The following is a 16,610-nucleotide window of genomic DNA, read 5'->3' as shown; positions in this document are numbered from 1 at the left end:
CTTCTTCTTCTTCTTCTTCTTCTTCTTCTTCTTCTTCTTCTTCTTCTTCTTCTTCTTCTTCTTCTTCTTTCTTCTTCTTCCCTTCCTTCCCTCTTTTCATTTTATTTATTTGGTAATCACATTAATTTTCCTGTTTTCAGACTCCGCAGTACTGGCATTACAGGCATGTGCCACCACACCTAGATCCTCTGGCCCTCTCAGCGGCCTCTGGGAGGGGACAGGGTCAGCTTGGCATTCAGGACCAGGGATTGAACCCTAATCTCTGTGCTTGTCAAAGCAGGCTCTTAATCCATTAGGCTATCTCCCTGGCACTGTGTCTGCCTTCTGTAATACAGTTCTTTCAGTGGCTGATGCACAGCAAACACCACCATAGCAAATATGAGTGTGCTTGTTAATGTTTATAATAATGAGAGCATTCAAGAAATTATGCTCGCTCCTTATGTGATACTGTCTTGAGTATGTGCTTCTCTTCAATTTTATTCTTCAGGGTCTGTTTTTCTTTTTCCAGTACCGTGATGATTTTATCCCAATAGCTTTGTAGTATAACTTCAAGTCAGGGATTGTAGAGCCTCCTGCGTTTCCCTTTCTGCCCAGGATTGTCTTTGCTATTATAAGTCTTTTGTGGTTCCAAATAAATTTTAGGAATATTTAATCTAGGTCTGTGGGGCATGTTGGTGGTATTTTGATAGTGATTGCATTAAATCTGTACAAGTTTGGCAGTATGGCCATTTTCACAGTGTTGGCTCTTCCTATCCAGAAGCAAGGAATATCATTGAATTTTGTGAAATCCTCTTTGATCTCTTTTTACAGAGTACTGTATCTTTCATCATATACATTATTTACTTCCTTAGATTAATTCTTAGGTATTTCATTTTGTTGGGTGCAATTTTGAAAGATACTCTTTCTCAAATTTCTCTCTCAGTGTGTTTGTTGTCTGTGTAGAAGAATGCTATTGATTTTTGGGTACTGACTTTGTAACCTGATATACTATTTTTTTTTTTTTTTTTTGTATTTTAGGGAAGGTTCTACAGGTAGGTTGTTCAGGGTCTCACTACTAGATCAGAGTCGTTGTGATTCACCTGTTTAAGGCCTTCCAAGAGCTGGTATTACAGGCATGCACCACCATGCTCAGTCTGAATTGCCCTATCATCATGCCCCAGGGGTGGGACCAGCATGGCAGGCCTAGGGCTCGAACCATTGGACCCTGTCCCTGCTTGCAGGTGCTTTAATTTTCTGAGCTATTTCATCTATTTGTCTGGCTGCAGACATGACATTTTGTCTAAACAATATTAGTACAAACCTTTCTTCTCACTGAACAAAGAGGAAGTATCTGTATATCTACACTATTATATATATATATTTTTTTTTTCACTACAAAATTATCTTTCTTTGCAACCCCATTTTTAGTTTTGTTTTCTTAGAGATGGGTGTTCAATTGATGTTAGATAAGCTGTATTTGGAGCTGTCCAATGGGTAGAATTCTTACCCTGACTACCTATATATGCTGATATCTGTGAACTAAGCAACTACACTGAGGATAGCAATGTATAATACTAAAACCCTGCAATGTATAATACTAATACCTATTATTTTGGTCTTCTAAATGCATACTACTCTTAATGTTATGTCAATTATTGCTATACTCTCTTTAAAGTAAATTTTTAAAAGAAAATTGGTAGTATTCTCTATTTTTACCACCATCTTCTTTTGAAATGCTTAGTAGTTCTTTCACTGTAGTAATTATTCTTTTTTTTAAACTTGTGAAATTATCTCTGATCTGATTTCCTCTATACTCTTATGCAGTTCTTTCTTTATGTCAGTTGCTCTTATTAAGTGCATGCCTTCCAATTTCTTTTATGCTGATGTCTCCTTGGTTTATTTTTTGTGGACGCAGGACCTGAGAATGCATTTTGCTTCTTCTTTTTGTCATTTTCTATTTCAGAAAGAACATTTTATTTTTATTTCTATGATAACTTTTTTTTGAAACTTTGATAGTACGTACCTGTATCAGTGGAGTCAGACCCTTTCTGTAAAGAGTCAGCTTTTTTGGTATCTATTCTCTCAGAGATTCTTGTCTTGGGTGTGTACCCAGATTTTGCCTTCTCTATTTTTTTTTTTTTTGTTGCGGAACTGGAGATTGAACTCAGGCCCTTGTGCTTGCCAGGGAAGTGCTTATTCCACTGAGCCATCTCCTCGGCCCTTGCCTTCTCTATTGATGGAGAGTGAGACATTGGTTTGTGGTGGACACTCTACTCTGTCCTTCAGTGCAGGGCTTTGGTGAAGTTATTACTTAAGCACCTTCCCTATATTCATGCCCAAGGAAAACATGTGGCTAAGACAGATATGGTTTCCTAGTTACAGTAGGATAATTAGCTATACTAATAAACAGTATTGAAATTTAGAAATTGAGAAACTTTTGTAGTTAATAGGTTTGTACTTTAGACCATAGGAGCAAACATTATAGCTGTATAACTAAGCAGATACTAAATTGGGAATTTGTACCTAAATTCATTCCCCGAGGTCCACCAGGGCATCTTCCATTGGTACACCTTGAGTCTTCCAGGTCGAGTAACTCACCTCAGTTACCAGCTGCCACCTCCTTGTCACAAAAATACTCCTGTAGTTCTGGGTCTTGTTCAGGGCTCTGCTGGGATCAGCATTATATAATAGGCCTTTTGTGCCTGCTCATTTTAGACCCAGGGCTCCCTTCTGGTAGGCTCACCAAAGTGGAATGCAATACACAGTATTTTAATGCAGATAATCTTGTGTGTGGTATTCACTTTTCACATACGTAACAATGTGATGATATGACCCAGGCTTCTACTTTATCTCTTTCTACTTCCCCCTCCCTTTCCTGTCCTTTCCCTTCTCTCTCTCTCTCTGCCTTTTTCTGGTACCTGAGGGTCTCCTAGCAGGCCACATATATTCCTGAGGAAAGCCAAACATTCACAAAGAAAAAGAGATAGGTAAGACAAGTGTGAGTTTCTAAGGACATGATGGGTGACGAAACAAATATTCAATTACACCTTCATTGTCCAAGATCATCCTCTATGTGGTCTATATATTGCATGATGTGAATTTCAGGTCATAGAAAATTTTCCACTGCTGTGATGAAAATCTTCACTATTCTTTGAAAATATTCAAAATAAAATAATTTTCAGGATAAAAGTGTGTATTGTGGATGGATAAATTGAAAAATTTACTTCAGTGAACCCTCCCTGGAAGGCCTCTTCCTTGACTGAGGGCCTGAATACCAGAACTGTGAGGAAGCACCTGAGAATTAAGGTGGAGGCCAGAACCCAGTTGTGCCACACCCTGCTCAAGGATTCTAATGATGAGACTTTCTCTCTCTGGACCTCCTTTAGAAAAAAGGTGGAATTTTAGGATCTGCATAGTAAGATGTGAAGGTAAAGTGCAATACCAAAGCTCCTTGCTTTTGTCACATTTGTAATACTCTCCCTCACACACGCAGGAAACAAAAATCTCCTAGCTGTCATTGCTGTCTTCTCAAATTTTCACTTTTCAAAAATAATATCTATACTTGTCCTTCTTCTGGAATGAGATTTTAAGTCGAAATCTATGGACTTACATTAAAGTATTAGAGCACTTTTCCAAACACTGTTCTATTGCATGGAAACAATGATCTGTAGGACTAATTTTGAGGATTTTTTCCTGGAGATTTTTAAGTCACTTCTTAGAGGTATTGTTTGGAGTTTACACATATTGACAGCAAATTATAAGAACAGAAAAATTAAAATGAAAACTTAACTTGAAGTTGCATAAATTCCTCTCCTACAAACATTGTTGTACATGAAGGGCCAAGGTTATGCTTGAATAAATACTGAGTACATGAATTAAGCAGGTAAATCAAGGATTCCAGAATCCATCTCAACAGAATACATGATGATTTTACTGCTATCCAGCAAAGGTGTGGAAAAGTTCTCTGATTGTTCTCTGTAGAAGTTTTAGAAAAAGACAAGGATTTCTTAAAGGCTGAACCACTCATACCACTACTTAAAGAAGTGACAAACAGGTGAAATCTACAGGTAAATAAGAGCCCAGACACAGGGGATAACAGCCTCTCTCCTGCTCCAGAATCTCAAGGGACATGAGGAAGGAGGGCCTCCTCTCATGTGACCTGAATTTCAGAGCACTGAGTCAGGATAGATTATTCCTTGCACAGAATTTTATATGATTGTTTTTGCTGAACCTTGACTTCTTTTATACCTGGAACCACTTTCATGGTAACATTTCAAGAAGTAAGTAAGAATTGCCTTAATCAAGAAAGTGAAAGAGGGCCAACCAAAGAGCTCAATGGATTAAAGCATCTGCAAGCAGGCACAGGGGTCAGGGATTCGAACCCCAGGCCTGCCAGGCTGGCAACAGCCCTGGGGCCTGCTGAGAGATCAATTGAAACTGGGGGTAGTGGTGTGCACTTGTAATACCAGCTCTTGTGAGGCTGTAAATAGGTAGATCACTAAGAGTTCAATCTAGTAGTGAGACCCTGAACATCCTGTGCACACTTCCCAAAGCGCACACACACACACACACACACACACACGCATGCATGCACACACACACACACACACACACACACACACAGAAAGTAAAGAGTTATATGAAGAAGACTACAATATTATGAAATGGAGATTGTAGAGGGAATCAGAAAATGGAAAAATGTCCCCTTCTCTACGTGGGTAGAATAAATATTATCAAAAATGTCCATACTCCAAAACTCTAACACAAATTAAATGAAGAGCCAATCAAAATAACAGTAGTGTACAGCACAGACATGTGAAAACCATCTTGAAAATCATTTGGGACATGCAGTGGCCCAGAATAGCAAAAGGAATTTTGGGTAATAATTGTAAAGTAGGAGGCATAAGATTTAGTGAGGAGAGCTTCCGGCTACCCTGCGCCGGTCAGACCTGCTGGTCCAAGCCCAGGCGCAACGTTGGTGAGACCCTCTTCACCCCCTTGGGACCCCCCACGACTCAGCAGTACCCCTCCCACCCTGCTGGCCCAGGGAGAATTTTTGCTGCATTATGAGGACCCCCAGATCCAGCCCTAGCCCAGGCCCAGTGAGTATGTGGGAGAGCTTCCTCTCCCCGCTAATACGGCTTGTCACCTTCAGACTCAGCTCAGGCCTGGCATACAGGCCTGGGATGAAACCCTGCAGCTGCAATCCTGGCAGAGAGAGTAGGGGACAGAACCACCCAGCTAGTCCGGGAGCAGAACATCTTGCCAGAGGAGCAGAAAGGCACAATAGGTTCACTCCCAAGGGCAGCAGCAGGAAGGAGCTGAGCACAGCAGCCAGACCCAAGCCAGGCACAGCTGGATAAATTCAAACTTTTTAGATCTGTACATGAATTTCAGTAGGTGTTAAGGTTATAACTGCACCAAAGCTCTACAACAAAGGTCAGGAGACAGTGGTACACAAAATGACAACAAAAAGGAGAAAAATGCAATATCAGACCCTTTTATTACATCTTTTACATATATTTCCATTAAAGAGAGTGTAGCAGTCATTTATGTAATATTAGAAGCATTATGCATTGAAAAGACCAAAATGATAGGCATTTCAATGGTTGTTCCATTGCATACTGTTGTCTGAAAACGAGTTGCTCAGATTACCAGACGTAAGCATGCACAGGTGGTGAGGCATCGTCGCATTATACCACAAATTATATTATTCATGCATATTTGATTACAGTGCTCTTTATCATCACAAAAACTATTGCTGTCTGCGATTCTGTAGTTCTAGATGGGTATTTAGCCATTCATGCTCCTTAGCAAACAGTATCCGAGGAAAACCTATATTAAGGAGAATTACTGTTGCTAAGTTTCTGAGGTTCAGTCCATGTACTTCAGTCTCCATAGTGATGGGCCTTTGGGAGAAAGAACACTTAGAAGCGTGAGAATGTGTCAAAGCACACCTACATGGGAAAGAAGATGAAGGAGGAGAAAGAGGAGGAGGAGGAGGAGGAGGAGGAGGAGGAGGAGGAGGAGGGTAGAAGGAAGTCTAAGAACACAAGGAAGAGAAAGAAACTTATGTAAGATACAATCCACAGGAACACATCTTCATGAGCTACTGTCTCAAAGCAGGGGGCAAGACTGCTATTCATTCAGCTCAGACCACATCAAAGAATGAACTCAATGAAGAAGGTGCTGGTCCCATGATCTGATCATCACCCTAAGCCCCATATTTGACTATTTCTGCACTGGGGTTCAAGGCTTCCACAAGCGAACATCAGTGACATTTACCTCTAAAATATAACAGCATGATTGCTTTTTTGCATTACCAGGGAATGAACACAGGATCCTGTGGTTTCCAGGCAAGCACTTATTCTACTGACCTATCTCTCCAGGCCCAGCAGCATGATGTATGAAGCCTGTATCTGTCCAGTTTCATATCCTGCAGTCCAATATTTACTGGACTGTGTCATGGTGTGTTATTCTTTGATGCTATGTGGGATAGGGGCATAGGTTTTGTCCAATTAGTCACCCATGAAAACCCAGGTAACAGCCAACTGTTATGATGCATTTTATAGAATGGAAAATACCATCTCTCGTGCATGAACAGCTATAAGATATAAACAGTGCACAATGTAACAGGAAGCCACGACCCCAAGCTCTGTGGAGGAGAGGATCCCAAGAGGCTGACAGGATGAACACACTCTCTACACTTTCCTGCTATGGAGAGCAAAGACGGAAATGAGATGAGACACAGTCTGAGATCTTGTGCAGGAGTATCCCAAGCCTGAGTCTCTGTGCACTTCTTGCACAGTAACATGTGGCTGTATCTGCAGCTTCCACACTGCTCATTGTGAGGAAAACCTGGTTGTTGGAGGTGTCCTTGGTGATGGAGAGCCGGCTCTTCAGGCCTGAGCTGTAGTATTTATAATCATCCCAATAAATGACTGCCAGCCACCCCAGGCCCTTCCCTGGGAGCTGACGGTTCCAGCTTACACCTATACCATATGTGCTCAGTGAGAATCCAGAGAAGGAGCAGGCCAGCCTGAGATTTTGAGTTGGTGTCACCAGCCATGGGCCAGACTCCTTCAGGGTGACCTGAGACATGACCCCTGTGGAGAAACAGATGACATTGAAATATTTTTCAGATGAGAACAAGAACCTTTGGATCCCTCAGACACTGACCCAGGCACTCACAGGCAGGGATGGTCAGTAACAGGAGAAGGGAACAAAGACTGTCCATGGTGCCACAGGAGACCTAAGCCAGGGCCTGCTGGGTTTTTCAATCCAGCAGGGGAGGAGCTAGAAGAGATTTGCATCTCCCCCCAACCCCAGGTCCTGACCATGATGGGAGGATTCAGGGCTGAAAACACAGAGGGAACCAGGCCGTGATGCACAGCACCTCATCCTCAGCTGTGGCTTCCACATCCACTCCCCTTGGGGATACTTCACAAGCAGATCCAGGACATGAGACACAGACTTCAGGTGAAGCCTGTGGTTGGAGGACATCAAAACTGAGAGGCTCCCATTGCTGCAGACAGAGATTTCCCTGCAGACAGAGATTTAGAACAAGGGAGGACACCAAGATGGCCCTTTACCTGGTTTTATCAAGAGGCTGTTCCTGAATGTAAGCTCCTGTCCTCTGTATGACAGATGGAAGACAAAGTTATTCAGCAGAAGAGAGTGACCCTAGACTACTCATTTTCAATTCTTGTTTGTACAGGTGTCAGCTCCTCAGTGTCTCCACATGGGTGTCGTGCCCCAAGAACCATTCAATGATACCCAAAATTTCCTCATGTCCAGTAAGAACTGAGGAGACAGTGGACTCCAAGTCAAATTTCCATAGGCTCCACCAAGGGTGGATGGGAGTGTACAAGCTTTGCTGGATTCCAGCGCACAGCTGTTTAGCAGCAAGCTCCCTCACAGCTGTTGTGCTCCTGCACTGTCCCAGATCTCATTCTGCTGGTCTTGGAGCCTTCTTCCAGCACAGGTGGTCCTCAACACCACAGAAAGTAGTGCGCAGAGCGGACAGTTCTCTGTCAAAGTGGACAGACAGACGCAAATCTGTCCGTCCTTTGCCCATTGTTTACGTGTCATTCATTTATTTCTTCCTGATTTTATAAGTTACCATCATTTTGTATCTTGTGGTGTGGTTGTACAGCTGTGTCTCTGCTATTGATGTCTTGCATAGTCTTCTCTCTATTCTGCAGCTTTCCTTGCCAAAGTCCAATTTATGATAAGATCAGAGACATCAGATTACAGTGCATGATCAACTTCTCAGATTCAGAGAGGAGAATGCGAGATGCAGAAGGCAGAGCAGGCAACTCAAGTCAAGAGCAGCTACCCTGAGTATTTTCATGACTGCCTTAGGAATGCTCAGCTCTTACAGGTGCTCCTTATTCCTGATCCACTTACGTTTGCGACCTCAGCAAGTGTGATTCTGCCTTAAATCTTACGAACGTTAGAACTGAAACTATGAAACATGTAATATCCTTCAGTTGCATGTGAGGATGTTGTCTTCCTACAAACTGATTTCAACAATTTACAATAAATTAAGTGGGTGTACCTGCACAATGAAGCAACCTGCTGTCATCCAGAATTAGAGGTGGTGCATGCCCATGAGCTTTGCTTTCTCCATATGGTCTGGTGTTCCCTGCACTTCAGTTCACAGAACACAAGGATCCTCTCCCTGGTCCTTATTGGAAGTCACGCCTCTGAGGAAATCTGGGTAATTTTCCAAGGAGTTGAATAGCTGGCCCACATATGGGGGACCTTGAGGCAGAACCATGTTTGACCCCAGTTTATGCAATAAGTGACATGGCTAGACCCTACCTAAAATTTGAAGAGATGGGTGCATTAGTTTAGGATGTAAGCCCTGGCTTCAATCTCCAAGACTTAAAACAGTTACTTTAAATTGAGTCTATAAATGACATTTCTCTCAGTCTAGATAAACTGAGTTTGAAATTTGTCTGCTCAAAACCCCAAAAGCATAGATGTTTTTTATTTTAACACTTGGTTTTACATTTTAATTGTGAATAGCACACGTAGGGATCTATCCAGGTTTCTTTGCCTAGAAATTAAACTGAAATTTCTGTTTTAGTGACCTTTTAAAATACAAATACAATCATGGATCTCCTTACATTACAGAGTTTATGGCTAGACATTATTGAGTCTGACAGAAAAATATATAGATTTCTCAATATGCATATGTGATACAAATAAGTATTAAACGTCCTGCATGTGAGGGCACAGAAGAAAGTTAGAAAATTATTGCACACTGGGGGGAAATGATTTCTTAATATGAAGTTAAAGAAACTCCATTAATTATCCAGTATAGTTTTATGAGTTATACATATTGTAAATCATAAACTTGGATACTTTTTTGATTATGTTTCCAAAACTCAGTCCTTACAGTGTGTTCTGCTTTGTTCTTTTAGGCTGGTCATGCTTTCTGAAATTTTGTGACCCTTAAGGTTTCAATACAATCTAATCATTTTCTGGTTTTTATGTTTTCCTATTTTGAGGATGTTAGTAATGACTTTTGTTCCTTGTGAGCTTGGAGCAGGAACAATAAGAAACTTCAGAGATCAACCTGAACCTATTATTAGAGTCAAGAATCTGAGCCAAAGAATTTGAAAATTAATCTTGATATTCATCCCTAAACCTGGAAAATGAAACAGAAAATGGACACAACAGCATGGCCATAGGAAATCAGGAGAGATTTAAAAGATCTCACATGAACCAGGAATCCAAAAGCACCACTGTGAGGAGCTGGGACATTCCAGGTGACTGAGGTGTCTTAACCCTAGAGAGAATCAGCCGGTTCACCTGTGACAACACACCAGACACAGGGAGCATTTCATTCCTTAAATAATTGACAAATCAATGAGTGATTATTTCAGTTCCAGCTGAGGATCATAAAAGGGTGAATAGACAGAGCATGCCCTGGATGACAAGGTGAGTTGGGTGTGATGTCCACAGTTGCTTTCTGGAGGCAAGAGTCTCAGCAAGAGCACAGCACCTCCACTGTGCTTTCAGGGATAAACAGCACGAGGAGTCAGCACTGTGAGGCATTTCCTTCTGCTCAGGACGCAGCTGCTACACAGGAAACTGAAACCAGAAGGACATCAACTGAAGTCAATTTGCATTTTATGGAAAAGCATACATAGATAAGTGATTGACAATTACAAAGTGTACTGAAGAAAATCAAATTAGGAGAACTCTTTAGAACATAAAAGTAAATATTGTGAAATATGGCATTTCATTTTAAATATAAATTTTGTAAAATTAAACTAAGAATTACTTGAAAACTTATGTTGTGTGTGTGTGATCCGATATGGAAACAGACGAGGAGGAGGAGGAGAAGGAGGAGGAGGAGAGAGAGAGAGAGAGAGAGAGAGAGAGAGAGAGAGAGAGACAGAGAGACAGAGAGAGACAGAGAGAGAGATCTATATACAATAGAAATATGTGTAATTGTTAATCATCATTGTCTTGCATAGCCCCTCTGGAAAGAGATTATAGAGAGGCCCTGGACACAGCCATGAGTGCACTCCAGGTGTCCCTCTCCCCTCCTCTGCTGAGTACAGGACTCCACATGGTGTTGGGACTGAGCCTTGTGAATAGATCTCCTGAAGTGGACCAGGAGGGGAGAGAGCTGTGTCTTCTCAAACCCTATGCAGATGAGTAAAGAAGACTTTTTTTCTCAATCAGAGTCTTTGATTCCTGCATCAGATAATCTCCCTTGCTGTTAATAAACATAACAAATCTATTTTTTTTGGTGATGAAAGGTGAACTTGGCTTTCAAAATACCCAAATGATCCTTTACTTTCTGTAGAAGAGGATAGCTCTTAAGTGAACTGTACTAGATGAGTGTAGTCCAGGGTCTTCAGGTCTTGTGATTGTGAGACAGAGGGAATATCCCAAAGATGACCAAAGCTCTCACAGTCCAGAGTCCTCCTCTGCCATGGCTCCTGGAGTCCTTGCAGGTGCTCAGTGGATCTTCAGCGCCCCCTGCCACTGGGAGCAGCCCTGCAGGAGGTTTTCCTCTGGGCTCACACTGATGTCCTTTATTTCTCTTGCGCAGTAACACAGGGCTGTGCCCTCAGATTTCACCAAACTTAATTGCTGCCACAATGGTATTATGACAGCTGGAAAGGCTGACTAGACTTTCTAAGATGGTTTTGAATCAGTGCTTCCAGTTTTACCACTGAATTCTATGCATTCCAGTCCTTTGCCTGAGGACAGACTGATCCAGCTTCAGGTGTTAGGGATGGTGGTGGAGTGACCAAAGAGACAGAGACTACAAAGACTTCACTCTTCCAGGCCCTGATTATTGAACCTGGGAAATAATACTTGGGGAAGAGAACACAGTGAGTCTTGGGTCATACACATCTTCCCCTTCTATTCCTTTCTCATTCTTGGAACCTCACCTCTGTAAACAACCAGCCAAATTTCAGGGAACCAATATTGCTGCATTTGCTTGGATATAAGCTCTATAAATCCTACTGAAGTCTTCAAATTAAAATATGCCCCTGAATGTAATAAAATGATGGCTTTCTTTTAATCCAGATGCTTATTTGAATATATTCAGGTAAAGTGCACACTTTTACAGAAGGCACAGAGGAAGAGGGCTGGGTCCCTTTGCTAGTACTGTTGGTTGTGCCCTCACTGAGCTCCATTTTGACTCTGAATTTCACTGCACCAGGCCTACTGTCCTCTTACTCCAGGATGAGACATGCAGCAGACAAACTTTCATGGATCTGAATATTCACAAGTGTTTTGTCCTAAGGTAACCACAACTCAGTCTCCACCTATTAGTGGGAGAGAATATGCTTATCATTGGGCATTTGTTTGTGTACATATGCATGCAGGCATTACTGGTAGACACTACAGGTAAACATAGACACTACAGGTAAATATAGATAATATGCATACTGGTCTAAAGTGAAGGATTCTAACTCCAAACCATTTTCATTTTCATCAAGTAATTTGTGCTCCAACATATTGTGGGAGCAGCTCAAGGTTACACTGCCATTTAGTTCAGACTAAAATGATCCTGACACCAAGTTTGCCATAAGTTAGACTGGCTTCTGTGACTTATGAGTCTTGGATATTCATTCAATACTGCTGATTTCCAGGGTTTCCATGGAGGAGTTTTATGTTCATTCTAGCAAGCATGTGCTTTTGTTTTAGTGTGGTGTAGATATTTTGCTTAAGTTATGTAATTGCCCAGCCTTGTTGAAGTAGAACTCAGGTGCTCAGTCCTGATCAACCCATAGAAAACTGAGTGTTCACATGAGCACCCCAGACCTGTATATCTCTCTTCGCTGGATGACAAGAATGGCCAATACATCCTCAGAGCATTTAATACACAGCTGGGAAAAAAAAAAAAAACTTTGCTCGGTGATACACTGGGAAGTCTCTCATCATCAGGATCGTATTTGAATATCTGAGAAATGTGGAATATCTCATTTTTTACCACTACTGGAAGATTTTAATTTCAGCAAAATATTATCTCCACTGGAGCAAGAAACTTCATGATTCCTGACAGTCATCCTGGACACTCTATAGTTTATAGAGGGTCGGTGACATGGTTCAGCTGTCTACAGCACCTGCTTAAGCAAGCTTAGGCAGGCTCCGGGACCATGATTCCATCACTGACATCACATGTTTTGCCAGCCCTACTCCCAGGGCAGGCCAAGCCAGCGCACACGCATACACACAAAATCATATAAAAAGCCTACAGAAGGAATGATTATCTCTGCCTTAGAAGGTATCTCCTTTATTCTGAGGTTGGATGCTGCCTAAGATCTCAGGAGTACATGGTGGTGAAGATTAGAGCTCAGGTCCAGGCATTTTCACTGTGGAAACCCAACACTGTGGACTGCACTATCTGCCCTCATGTCTGAAAATTCAGAATTTTGAGTTGGTACTACTAACTCTAAAAAGCTTATTTTATTTCCATGTAATAATTGCACGTAGTATGAGTGTCTAGTGCAATATTTCATCACAAGCATATGGTGTACCCTGATGAAGTTGGGTAATCATCCTTCCATGACCTTTTCATTTACCCATACCTGGAGGCATCGAGTTACTTGCACTTTGATATCTCCAACACATTAAAAGGAACTCTAAGAGTGCTCTGTACAGTGGAGGACCCCTGAGGCACCAGTGGGCATCATTTATGAGTAAGTTAAAACTATATTTATAAAGATAAGTACTAATGTCATGGACAGATGGATGGATGGATAAAAAGACAAGCAGTGACACAGACACATAAGTTAAGAAATGCACTGTTTGCCTGCAGACTTCTGACTCATACACATTGCCCTTCATTTATTTATTCTTTTGTAATTTATGGCTCTGTAAACTCATGTGTATTTACTTAATAGTTGGGAATGGAATCCAGTGTCCTTATACATACTTCACTGCTGCAATTTTATCAGCATTGTCCTCTGGGTTCTGCTTTCACTGTCGCTGTAATACACCTGCAGTCTAACTGTTGGGCACTGAGATGTGCCCACCCACTCTGAGCAGGTCCCTGCACCCTCATCCTTCACTGTGATATCTTTCTCATTTCTGGCTCTTCTAAATGTTCCTGACCTGAATCAAGCCACTTCTCCTCAGTGCCCCAGGTTGTTTTGTTGAGGAAATAAATAGAAAAATTAATGTATGAATCTGAAAAGAAGTTAGAGGGAAAGAAATCACAGGCACTGACAGGAAATCAGCTATACTGGTTGATATAGTGTGTCAACTTGAAAAACTGAAAAGTTAAGTGATTGAATAGAGAGGTAAGGCTTTTACTTTGTAAACATACTCAAGATGTGCAAGAGATAGGTATAGACATTGTGTGAGTTCTACACCCTCACCTGAGGACAGCTTGCTGATCATGTAAAGAAGAGAGAGAGAGGCATGCTAGAAGCAGCATCTACTCCCCTTTTGCTTTTTTGCTTTTTTCTGGCACTATAAATTGCTACATTCTGTCATGTGTCACTCAGCCTTAGAGCCAGCCAAATATCCACTAAATTCTCCACAAACTGTTAGCTACAAAAATCTTTCCTTCTTTAATTTTGGGTGTTGAATATTTTGTCCCAGAAACAAGAAAAAAAACTGATACTCTAGCCTTTAATGGTACTCACCTTTGCACCTGCCCATTCTCTGATCCTCAGGTCTCCCCTGCTGCTCATGAGGGCCTTCATACAAGGATTAAGTCTGTACTTACCCTGATGTCCCCTCACTGCCTCTCTCTCACTAATTCAAGTCTAAATCCTGGGACCTTAGACTGTGGCCTTGCAGGTCCTGCCTTTGCAATCTCTCTGGGAAGGGTGAACCTTCCTTTCACAGATGTGACATATTGAGTCTGTTCTCTATTATCTTTCTTCCCATTTTTAACCAGATCAACCCACTCAAGGCCCCTCCCTGTAGTCTGATAGTCCCAGTCCATGCAGTATCCAGAGACTGCACAGGACAGTTGCAGGAACTTCTGAGACTATACCACACCTCCTAGCCCCACCTGCTGCAGCCAACCCTGATCACCTGCAAACACAGAGACACCTGCTCAGGAAACTGCCACAGCTTCCTCTGTTTATCCCACTCATATATCATTGGACACTCATTCTTCCTTGTCCTTCATGAATCACATTATGTTTTGTCATTTCTTAGTTTTTAAAGAGTTCCCTTATTTCTTTTCAACTCAGTAACTCTTTCCCATTGAATAAGTTCATTCCCTTTTCCCAGTATCAATTGTACCCTTTCGATTCCATTTTTTCTATCAAGTTGTCACAGGAAGGAGACAATATTATGTTTACACACGCCTGTCTGATTTATTTCATTTAAGAGTATGTTCTCCATTTGTATCCATTTACCAACAAAAGTTCCAAATTTGTCCTATGTTATAGCTGAATTATACTCCATTGTGTAAAAGTACCGCATCTTCATCTATTCCTTAGTTGAAGGATATCTGATTGTTTTTAGGTTTTGGCTAGGACAAATTGCACTCCTATGAATCTCATTCTAAACAGTAACACATAAAGGGTGAATGGTTTTGTCCTTGAACTCAGAGCATTGAAACATCATTCAGGTGAATCCAAATGAGAAAGTTCAAGGTACAAGCATGTAGCAGAGGCACTCCAACTTTGCGGGCACAGCAGATCACAGGGGAAGAGAATGGGAAAGCAATAGACACATGTTAAAGGCAAAGTCCCAATGAACCAGCTCCTCCAACTACACCCCACTTCCCAACACCACATTCTCCTCAGAAAACCAGTGATCCAATCTTTTCTCTTGGATTCCTTCGCAAACTCAAGAAGAAAATTCAAATAATCCTGTGCAACAGACCACCAGAAATCAGGTCCCTCAATGTCTCTCCTGTGAAATCATAATCTAAATCAAAGAAACCAGAGTTAGTTGTCCCTGCTGCTTCCTCAGCCAGAGTGAGCTCAGCCCCAGGTTTCTGACACTCTCAGGATGTGGTCTGCTCACTGTGCCTTGCACAGTAATACATGGCTGTGTCTTCAGTCTGGAGGGTGTTGATCTGCAGATAGGCTGAGCTGACAGAGGCGTCCAGGGAGAAGACAAATCGTCCTGTGAAGCCCTCAGCGTGTGTTGGCTTTGCAGTATTGGTGTTTATCCAGCCCATCCACTGTAGGCCTTTCCCTGGCAACTGTTTCACCCAGTGTATAGCATAGTCAGTGAAGGTGTACCCGGAGCCTTTGCAGGAGACCTTCACTGACTCTCCAGGTCTCTTCAGCTCTGGTCCAGACTGCACCAGCTGGACTTGTGAGTGGACTCCTGTGGAGAGGACACAGGAGCATTGGGCACAGTGGAGCTGGCTGAATTTCCTCTGCAATCTTGAGTTTTTGGTCCTTACCTGGGGCAGCGACCAGCAGGAAAAGGAGCCTGCATGCCCACTCCATGCTGAGGGAGTTTGAACTCAGGGGTCTGGGAGACAGATGGGGTGCAGCTCTTGCTGTGTGAGTTTAGGAACCTCAGCTTTCTACTCTATGACCCCCAGAGATTTGCATATTACTCTTGTTCCTCCACCCTCACTGGACCAGAGCAGGGTGCATATCTTGATATCTTGTGTGGCCCTGCTCAGGTGGCTGAGACTGTGTCCTGAAGTCTATGCTGGCCAAGTCCTCCGTGTGAATGGCAGTTACATGCCCAGAAATCGACACTGAACAGAGGCTGCACACTGATGCCTACACTTGAGCCAGCCCTCTAGGTCTTCTCTGCTGCGTTTATTACATCACTTCTGAGACAGGCAGCGTTTCCTTCTGCAGACTCAAGGTTTCCCTCACACTGGGCCTCTACATCTGTGGTCCAGTGAGCCGACCCCATGCTGACCACCATAGACAGCTTCCCCTCACCACTGGGAGTCCCGCGTGTTAGTTCCTCAGTGTCAGAGTCTCAGAGGTCGGCTTCATTTCCTACATTCTTTGGATGTCATACTAGAGTCTTCAATTACTTTTGGAGTGCTTTTCAATTTAGTAGTAGTAAGGTGTACTGTAATAATTAATGTGACAAAATTGTTTTATTGGCTTCTGTCACATCAATTTATATATTAAAATCAACTAAGCAGGTTTAATTTCATAATAAACACACACACACACACACACACACACACATATATATATATA

At 42.2% G+C, this 16,610-nt stretch overlaps 1 gene segment (V, D, J or C); it reads right to left on the bottom strand.

Annotated features, from left to right (window-relative positions):
* Nucleotides 1-15,433: 15,433 nt before the first annotated feature.
* Nucleotides 15,434-15,927, bottom strand: LOC101565218. The segment is given in 2 exon segments: nt 15,434-15,762; nt 15,842-15,927. Coding segments are annotated over 2 exon segments (375 nt in total).
* Nucleotides 15,928-16,610: the final 683 nt, after the last annotated feature.

Source organism: Octodon degus, unplaced genomic scaffold, assembly GCF_000260255.1.
Source record: "Octodon degus isolate 3935 unplaced genomic scaffold, OctDeg1.0 scaffold00284, whole genome shotgun sequence".
Taxonomy (NCBI): Eukaryota; Metazoa; Chordata; class Mammalia; order Rodentia; family Octodontidae; genus Octodon; species Octodon degus.
Note: the sequence above shows the minus strand (reverse complement) of the source record. Positions and strands in the feature narration are given on the sequence as shown.